Source organism: Cynara cardunculus (assembly GCF_001531365.2).
Source record: "Cynara cardunculus var. scolymus isolate 2C chromosome LG 15, CcrdV1, whole genome shotgun sequence".
Classification (NCBI taxonomy): domain Eukaryota; kingdom Viridiplantae; phylum Streptophyta; class Magnoliopsida; order Asterales; family Asteraceae; genus Cynara; species Cynara cardunculus.
In genome coordinates, this window is record NC_037542.1 from 10,339,981 (window position 1) to 10,350,007 (window position 10,027).

At 32.9% G+C, this 10,027-nt stretch overlaps 3 protein-coding genes across 4 annotated transcripts in view; all 3 read left to right on the forward strand.

Moving 5' to 3' along the window:
* The first annotated feature begins 347 nt into the window (after positions 1-347).
* On the forward strand, positions 348-2,609 carry LOC112527222 (stress response protein NST1). 2 transcript variants are annotated; one of them, XM_025137704.1, is made up of 2 exons: positions 348-982; positions 2,322-2,609. In XM_025137704.1, the coding sequence occupies exon 1, from the start codon at positions 410-412 to the stop codon at positions 923-925; it is 516 nt and encodes a 171-aa protein (XP_024993472.1). In that variant the 5' UTR covers positions 348-409; the 3' UTR covers positions 926-982; positions 2,322-2,609. The 2 variants fall into 2 exon arrangements, with proteins under 2 accessions (XP_024993472.1, XP_024993470.1); XM_025137702.1 differs by having other exon boundaries at positions 2,328-2,609.
* A 1,884-nt stretch (positions 2,610-4,493) lies between these two features.
* Positions 4,494-10,027, forward strand: part of LOC112527223 (ribosomal RNA-processing protein 14-like) — a 7,856-nt gene continuing 2,322 nt past the window's right edge. Inside the window, exon 1 of the mRNA XM_025137705.1 lies at positions 4,494-5,018. Within this exon, the coding sequence (XP_024993473.1) occupies positions 4,518-5,018 (501 nt within the window). The 5' untranslated portion in view covers positions 4,494-4,517. The remainder of the gene's footprint in view (positions 5,019-10,027) is intronic.
* On the forward strand, positions 5,102-7,611 carry LOC112527221 (APO protein 1, chloroplastic-like). Its single transcript, XM_025137701.1, is given in 4 exon segments — positions 5,102-5,165; positions 5,813-6,117; positions 6,624-7,107; positions 7,109-7,611. Coding segments are annotated over 3 exon segments (1,134 nt in total). The 5' UTR covers positions 5,102-5,165; the 3' UTR covers positions 7,454-7,611.

The following is a 10,027-nucleotide window of genomic DNA, read 5'->3' on the forward strand; positions in this document are numbered from 1 at the left end:
CAAAAGGGTAGTCTTGGAAATCATCTTTTTAGAAGTAAGTATTTAAGTTTTTATTACTTAATTTTATTTATTAATAAATATAAAATAATAATATAACATGAAATAATAAAATAATATATATTTTTAATATAAATATATAAAATAAAATAAAATTAATAAAATATAAATATATAATTAATTGAGTTGATGTTTATAACAAAAAAAAAATGATTAGCACAAAATTTAAAACTATCAAGACCCCCTCTACCCGTAAAGTATACATCAAATCTTTTGATGAATTATATACAAACCCTATTAAACACCAAAACCCTATAAATATATAATTTTATAATTTATAATTTGGTATTCAAGCAAAATATCAAACAAACCCTAGAAACACAAAACCCCGTTCGCCTCTTTTTCCTCCACGATGAAGAAGCTTTCCACCACTTCCGCCGCCGTTGATACCGCCGCCAACCTGAAGCGGAAGAGGGAAGACTACGATAAAAGTGGCGGCGGTGGCGGTTCTGGTAGTGGTAAGGAGAATTTTGAGGTTGATTTTGAATTCGGAAAAGTGAAATTGGGAGATGAAGACGGGAGTAAGAAGAAGGGGAAGAAGGGTTCGAAAGTAAAGGAGTTGGAGAAGGCAAAGAAGTTGAAGGAGGCTAAGAAAGAAGATGTGGTGGTGGCAAAAAAGCATTCATGGAAGGCTGCAACTGAAAAGGCAATGGGGGTGAAGGTCCATAATGATCCAAAACTTTTGAAGAGGAGTTTGCAGAAGGAGAAGAAGAGGCGTGAAAAGAGTTCAGGGAAATGGAAAGATAGGGTAGAGACGGTGGAGAAGATGAGGGAGGAGAAGCAGGCAAAGAGAAGAGGGAACATAGAGGAGAGAGCTAGCCAGAAGAAGATGAGGAAGATTGCAAAGAGGGAGAAGAACATGGTGTAGATCACATGGTGGACTATCATCGATGCCAAGTCTTGCAAGAACTTGGACTCGGGGAAGGTAATTTTGATTTTGATGCATGATCGTGGAATTGTTATCTTTACCAAATGGCATGGAACCCGATGGGAAAGTAGTATTCGTTGGAAACATTGTTTTAGATTCAAGCAGGATCCAAGGTATAAAGCAGAACTCTGTTTTTGAATGATGATAATTTAAAATCGTTTTTCGAAATCGACAACCATTTTCGAAATCAGCTACTGTGGTTTATTAGAATGGCTACTGTGGGTTCTTTATGATTTTGAGTCTTCCATTGCTTTGTGATTTTGATTGGCTACCACAACAAATTCCTAATATTCAATCCTTGCGCTTGTTATACCAGATATTTTGTCAATCATCTGATATAGTGGCTATCGCAATGGTAAAATAGTGGTATAATGATTAGTATAATCATCTGATATAGTGGCTATCGCACTAACAATTATAAGAAAAGAGAAGAACTATTCACGGCTCTGTGGAGAAGAGGGCTAGAGAAGTAAAAACCAAGAAAATAGTCGAGTTCTAGAGCGAGCTAGAATGAAGGACAACTAGCTAGCACTGCGGTTTCCCCTGCTATTTTGCCACTACGAACTGCGATACCACCGCTATAGCGGTAGGATTAACAGCATAAATTTTTTTTCTTTAAAAAGCTTTTGAAATTGACAATACTGTGCAACACCTAAAATAGGCAATGTGTATCTTGCATGTAGTTGATTGTTCTTATATGCATGACTTACGCTTCAATGAGTACATTTCGTCCCTCTTCTTTGACAAATGCCGCCAGGTACTTTAAGCATTGCAATCGCAATGATATCATCTCAAATATTAAGTTCATTTATTAACGTTGTTGTCAACTTAAGTTGACTATGATGATTTCGCTCGGTTCATGTTTGTATGTTAAACTTTCTTTGCAGGTTAAAGATGCATATATTAGGTTATATGGGGATAATTATGTGAGAACCACAAAAAGATTACAAACCCGTGGGAACCAATCGTAATGATTGTTTCATATGACTTTTTCATCTAAGGCTAGGATTTAAGGTATTGTTTCATATATATATATATATATATATATATATATTTATTTATTTGTTTGTTTCACAATGTGAAACAACACATGGTTCATTGGTTCTCACAGTTCTCATGTTTAGGTTCTCATTTTCCTCCTTAGGCAGCTTTCATCTTAGGATCGAATTTATTAGAGTAGGTTTGTTCTTAATCAGTTCAAGTTTTAGCTTTTCTTCCATCTGTTGTGTTATATGTCCTCTCTATCCCATGAAAATTCCAACGTCTCCTTTTCTTTTCTTTTTTCCCCGAATAAATATAATTATGTGTATCGTGGAAACTAATACATTCGGTGTAGTTGCAGTGTACACATGAACTACATGGGCCACAAACATCAAGAACCTCCATTTTTAAGCACCAATGGAGAGACGGAAAGTTTAAGCACCAATGGAGAGGCGGAAAGCACGGGTGGCAGGATGCGGTGGTGGACGAGGTTTTCCTGCCAAATTACGTGTGGCATGTGGTGGATTTAGAAGGACCGCCATTGAAGAGTTTGCTCAAGAGGTTCTACGGGAAGGCTCCAGCTGTGGTTGAGCTATGTGTGCAGGCAGGGGCTCCGGTACCCTTCTAGTTTTATTATAATGATATCTTCATATTTATATTTTTTTAATGATATCTTCATATTTATATCTTTTAGAATAAATATCAATATTTTTTTTTAAAGATATCTTCGTATTTATATTTTATTTCAAAACAAAAGCATTATCGCTTTCTTAAAACCATATTATAACATCGATAGAGATAAAAAAACCATTAAAATTAAAATGTATCTCGATGTATTCTACGAGTACCCTTCTAGTTTTATTATAATACATATTTAATCATCGATTAAAGATAAAAAAATTCAAATAGGTGTCATTTTTGTGCTTTTGGTATTCAAATCCAACTACAAGCCAACCATGCAAAATGGCATTGGGACTCTAAATTACAAAATATTTATACGGTAAGAGATGAATCATGAATATCAGAGTCAACCACAAATTTTAATAAGTACTTTTTTTATGATATAATTTTGGAATTTTTTTTATTAAAATTTGATGGTTTAAAACATATATTTCAAATACTTAAATATTATTTACCGGATAATATTGCTTTTTGGCATCCCTTTTCTTAAGGTTAAGGTAACGGCTTCGAATATGGCCAACTTTCATGGTATAACGGGCGATGTATATTGCTTGTTTTATAAAAAATCTAAGAAATAATTAGGACAATCAATGAGTTATAACAGAATCATTATCTTTATAAAATTTTATTGTTAAACGAAAAATAAATTACCTCACTAAATCGTAAAAACATTATCTTTTTCTCAAAACCACATAAATCATATTATATCAACAGAGACAAACAACAAAACAAAACAATAAAATGAAGATATATATCTCGTTCCATTGTGCGAATACCCTTCTAGTATGTTTTATAAATATTTTAAATATTGTTATATTAATAAATAATTTAGAAAATTTACAATTAATTTAATATATTTATTAAATAATATTTCAAATCATTTTTTTAAAACGAATATGTTATATCAATATAAATATTTTGTTTGTAAGAAAAAATTAGTTTCTTTGTTTAAAAAATACATTTTTAACATTTTTTAAATATTAACAAGATAAATTGTGATGTATAAGTCTTCTTAATATTATTATATTACTAAATAATTTAGATTTTTTAATATATTTATTAAATAATATGTTGTAATAAGAAATGTTAGTCATCAATATATTGCACGGTAACAATGACATGACATAAAAACTTGGTAAAACACATGTTATTTCACCTTAATTCAAATAAAAAATTTACTCATTGCTATAATAAGTAAATATTTTATACCTTAATAAAAAATAAATTCAAAATATAATGTTGTAATAAGAAAAAAAAAATGAAAGTATAATATTACAATAAAAAAATTTGTGATATTAAATTGATATTTCATGTATTTAACCCAACCAATTTTTTCTGTCTAACCTTCTCCCATCCAATCTCAGACCTTATCCTTGTCACTATTTCTTGTCACGTCAAACATGAAACAATGAGTTTTTGTTTTATTCCATGTCACGATAAATATGAGACAATAAGTTAAGTTCCCTATATTGATTACAGCGTAACTTTTCTTGTGTCAGACTTTGAAATTCCATAAAAAATTTAACTGATCTCAGACTGTTGAACCGTAACCGATCCATATTTATCCTAATTTATATTAACATTTTATAAAGATAATAATTAAATATTATATTAAAATTCAATTATTATCTTAATTATATTTTGAATTTTTTAATATTTAAAATAAAATATTTATCATGTATTTAATCATATTTATCTACGGTAAATGATTATAACAAAGCAAGAAAATAAAATATACATCAAATCTTTTGATGAATTATCATCATACAAACCCTATAAACACAAAACCCTATAAATATCACACACAAACCCTAGAAACACAAAACACTAGAAACACAAAACCCTCCAGTTCGCCTGTTTTTCCACCGCGATGAAGAATCTTTCCACCACTTCCCCCACCGTTGATACCGCCGCCGCCGCCGCCGCCGCCGACCTGAAAACCTTAATCCATGACCACGATCAGTTCTTCGACAAGCTAATCGAATTGATCCCTGCAAAATTCTACCTTCCCACCGACGAAGATTCAAAACCCTGGTTCCAAGGCCTCAGTAAAGGTAAAAAGGCCTCCCTTAAACAACAAACACGAGAAAACATCAAGAAATCCCGCCGCGATCGCCTCGACCCCGAGAAAGCACAAACAACAACCCTAGATCTCCTAAAAAAGATCGTCAGTAGGAATGAGGATTCGGATGAAGAACAGGAGGAAATTGAAATTATAGTGAAGCCGGTTAACAAGTCTGTTAGTTATGAGGAATTACGGCGAAGATTGCATTCATGGAAGGCTGCGACTGAAAAGGCAATGGAGGTGAAGGTCCATGATGATCCAATGCTTTTGAAGAGTGCAGGGAAATGGAAAGAGAGGGAAGAGATTGTGGAGAAGATGAGGGAGGAGAAGCAAGCAAAGAGAAGAGGGAACGTAGAGGAGAGAGCCAGCCAGAAGAAGATGAGGAAGAAGCTCATGAGGCCTGGATTCGAAGGGAGAAAAGAAGGATATATTGGTGGAAAAGGAGACTAAAAGGTGCCCAAGTTTAGACCTTTTCTGGATATATTTACTTGTGTATTGCTTTAGACTTAGAATTTCAACTGGGTTTTTGATGATGGGAGTTCAATGTTAATAGAAATTAGTTTCTTTGATTCTTTTTTGTATATTTCATGTTGCTTCTTATAATTGATTCATCTTTTTTCACTCTTGGTTTGTAGTAGCTTTAGAAATTTTGACGGATTTCAATGATTGCAATTTTGCTTTAGTACAATGTGGTTTTAAAGAATTGGCATTTGGCAACGTGTTCAAATCAGTCCTTGTTTTGGTAAAAATAGGGACTGTCTCATTTGAATCCTTTTGGATACTTGAAGTCCCTTTTTGTAAATCAGTTCTTGTTTCGACTTATGTTCTGCAATATAATCTTCAAGTCAGTTGTTTACTTGGTATCATTGGGGGAAGGATATATTGGAGTAGGTTTGTTCTTAATCAGTTCAAGTTTTAGCCTTTCTTCCATCTGTTGTGTTTATATGTCCTCTCTATCCCCTGAAAATTCCAACGTCTTCTTTTCTTTTCTTTCTTCCCCGAATTAATATAATTATGCGTATCCTGGAAACTAATACATTCGGTGTACACATGAACTACATGGGCCACAAACATCAAGAACCTCCATTTTTGCTTGCCAGATGCCTGCTCGTGATATTCGTTACAGCAAGAAACGGTTGAGCCACCCGCAAAATGCAGATCTTTCTCCCATATTACCCAAGAGAAAGAAGAAACCGTATCCAATTCCTCTGAAGAAAATTCTGGAAGCTTCACGGGCCGACAAAAAACTTGCAGAAATGGGGAAAGAGAAGCCACTTGAGCCTCCGAAGAACGGGCTTCTTGTTCCTGATCTGGTTCCAGTTGCCTGTGAAGTTCTTGATGCTTGGAAGATCTTGATCAAAGGAGTTTCACAACTTCTTCATGTCATTCCTGTCCATGCTTGCAGGTTTGTCAAACACCTCCAAACCCCCCCCCCCCCCAAAAAAAAACAAATTGTTGTCTGAAAAGCTGGTTGTTAGCCGATAAGCTGGCTGATGAATAGTCACGTTCGGTGAAAACTACTTGAYAACCTAGATGACAATGTGAAATGATCTAAAATGACATGTTGAAAAAGTATTTTATTTAGTATAAGGGGMATAATCGGGAAAAAGGTGGAAAAAAGCACTTGGAGCTTGTTGAAAAAACTATTTGGAGTAGCTTTCCGATTCTATCCTTACTTATGAGAACGAGAAATTCATTACACCATGTATCATTAAGAGTAAAATTGTCACCTAGTTAAATAAGAAGTGTTAGAATTACAGATTGCTAAAACTGTGTCTCTTTTTCATTGTTTCATTGTGGGACTTAAAGATTTAACATATAAAATACTTTCAAGTATTTCTGACATCAATAGCCTTTCTATCAGATGTTGGCAACTCATCATCATGTTGCTTTCGGGTTGTTCTTATGCAGTGAGTGCTCGGAGGTTCACGTGGCTCAAACCGGCCACAACATTCAGAATTGCCATGGTCCAAAGAATGCGTATCGGAGAAGCTTCCATTTATGGGTCAAAGGTTCGATTAACGACATCCTTCTCCCAATTGAGTCATATCATCAATATGATCCTTTTGGTACCCGAGTCAAACACGAAACAAGATTCAACCACGATAGAATCCCGGCTGTTGTGGAGCTCTGCATCCAAGSCGGTGTGGAATTAYCAGAATACYCTTCACGACGAAGGACCCAGCCTATCCGAATGMTGGGAAAGAAAGTGATCGACYGAGGTGGAATYGTTGAGCCGCCACCCAAGCCACCACACTCCGCCGAGACATTGGAACACGACAAGTACCGGGCTCTTGAGCGGTTCCCGCCGCCAGCAGACTCCAATGTGGTTGGAATTGCTCAGGCGACACTGAACGCATACGAGAAAATGAAATGGGGTGTGACGAAACTTATGAAAGAAGTACACGGTGAAGGCGTGTGGGTACTGCTCGGAGGTCCACGTGGGACCGTGGGGCCACAACACGAAGCTTTGCGGAGAGTTTAAGCACCAATGGAGAGACGGAAAGCATGGGTGGCAGGATGCGGTGGTGGACGAGGTTTTCCTGCCAAATTACGTGTGGCATGTGGTGGATCTAGAAGGACCGCCATTGAAGAGTTCGCTCAAGAGGTTCTACGGGAAGGCTCCAGCTGTGGTTGAGCTTTGTGTGCAGGCAGGGGCTCTGGTACCTCGGAAGTATAGACCGATGATGAGGCTCGATATCGTGGTCCCAGATAACGAGGAGGCTCAGTTGGTGGCTTAATAACTCGAAAAACCGATGTTTTGGAAGTGTTTAGTTGTTTGTATAGAGATGAAGTCTTAGTTCTGTATTCATAGAAATTATATGGTCATGGGTGGGGTTGTAAATTACATGATTGATTCGATTATGAGAATATAAACATATAATCAAATTTTAATCTATAATTAAATTATTTTAATGACAATATTTTTACATGCTTTATTGTAAAAGAAATGAATTAAGAGTTGATCTCTGGCTACATAAAAGTTGATAAATTATATTGGGCAAAATATACAATAGCAATTTACTTTCATAAATTTATTTATTACAGCATTGTACTCCAGTTTTTCTTATTACAGTAATGTACTTTCAAACTTTTTTTTATTGGAACATTGTACTTTGAAAAACTTACCCATTATAACATTAGGTAATCTTTTGATTTAAATTTACATATTATACCAGGTTTTCATGCCACCTAATTGTCCATGTAGGTTGTCCACATGTACTATAGTGATGTGAATTTCTTACTACATCATTGTACTTTCAAAATTATTTTAATATAACATCTACTAGCTGTTTTTTAAATATTGTATTTTTAATTTTAATATTTAGATATTTTACATGTTATTTAATAAATATATTAAATGAATTAAAAAAATTAAGTTATACATTAATATACTAATATTAATAAAACTAGTAGAACACAACTTATCTCGCTAACATTTTTTTAAAAATGTGTTTTTTGAAAAAAAGAAAAGAAAAAAAGAATTGTTTTTTTTACCAAAAAATATTATCTTTTAAAGAATGTATTATATTTGTTTAAAAAATTCTACTTGACGTATAAATATATTAAAGTAATTAGATTTTTTTGAATTATTTATTAATATAATAATATTTAAAAAGTGTATATCACAATTTATTTCGTTAACATTTGAAAGAACTTTAAAATATATGTATGTATTTGAACAACATAAGTATTACTTTTTTTACAAATATAATATATCTCAAAAATAATGTTTCATATTTATTTAAAAATATTTTACTCTATAATATTTAAATTGTATGCAACTTAATAAGAAAAAGTCAAAAAAAAATTAAATGTTTTCTAGATCATAGCAATGAAAAATGAAAAATCACTAATAATAATTTGAAATAGGTTTTTATTTTTATTTTAGTTAAATCATCAAAGTGATGTGTCATCCACATCACCTCATTAAAGCCACACAAGCAAAAAAAGTCAAGGGGTTAACCAGTTTAAAAGGTAACAGGTTACCCATTGCTATTATGGGTAGATTTTTTAAAGTATGATACCTTAATAAAAAATAATTTGAAAGTACATTGCTGTAATAAGAAAAAACAAAAGTAGAATGCTATAATAAAAATTGAGAGGCAAAAAGGGTAATATTGGAATTCAAAGTGATAGATAGAGGTCTCTACCCTGTCACTACCCCATTGGATAGAGACAGGTCTATGTACATCCTACCACCCCCAGACCATATCTCTGCATGGGATTTACTGGTCGGGTTTTTAGATGATAGATAGGGGATAGAAAGAACCTTGAAAACATCTTCATCGTAAACAGAAGGTTTTTTTTTGTGTGTGTGTGTGTGTGTAAGTATGATTTGTGATCCTAACAAGTATGTATGTAAATGTGGCCTTGCAAATGGGAATATGACAGAATATGTGTTTTTCTCACATGACCAACTATATGAAAAGATTATCAATCAATCGCATACTAAGCAAAATTATCAATAAAAGAGGATTCTTACCTGAAAGTTGTAAATAGCCTTGCTTCATCAATCGGTTAAACCAAAAAGAAAAGAAAGGAAGTTAAAATCTCATCTGGTTGCAAAAATCAATATTGTTTTGAAGAGCATACCTCTAAATTCTAGGATTTTGATACATTCAAACCATCATTGTTATGTTAAACGAGGTCTGTAAAGAAGAAAGGTATCCGCTATCTATCCCAAAATGTTTTGATCGTATGTGACAAAAATCACAGAAGAAGAAAGAAGAAGAAAGCTTTTGGTCTTGGGAGTTTTCGTTGCAGAAATAGGATCCTGAAGAAGAAGAAATCGGCCGAAATGAGTATTTTTAAAAGCCTAATAACAAAAGGTTGGTTTGACCCGATTAATATTTGGGGTTGTGAGATATTGGCTTGTACATTGTGTATAAAAATTTGTAATTAAATGTTTCAAGAGTTGTAATTAAGATAATGACCTAGATGGTTATATATGTAGTATAGATATATATATATATATATATATACTAGCAACGTACTCGTGCAATGCAGCGAGATACATATTGATTTTAATATTTCATTTTATTTTTTACCTCAGTCGATGTTATAATATGATCTTATGTGATTTTGAGAAAACGATTATGTTTTTATTTTTGAATAAAATATAAGTTTGAAAATATCATAAAATTGTGACAAAAATATATCGATATTAGTATTAAATTAACTATTTAAAATTCCTTATTTTTTGTGTAATTTTTTAATTCAATTTTTTTATAATTTAATTTAGGTACAATAACGAAGTAATTTATATTTGGTTTAATAATATAATTTTCTTATAAACATAATAATTATTTATT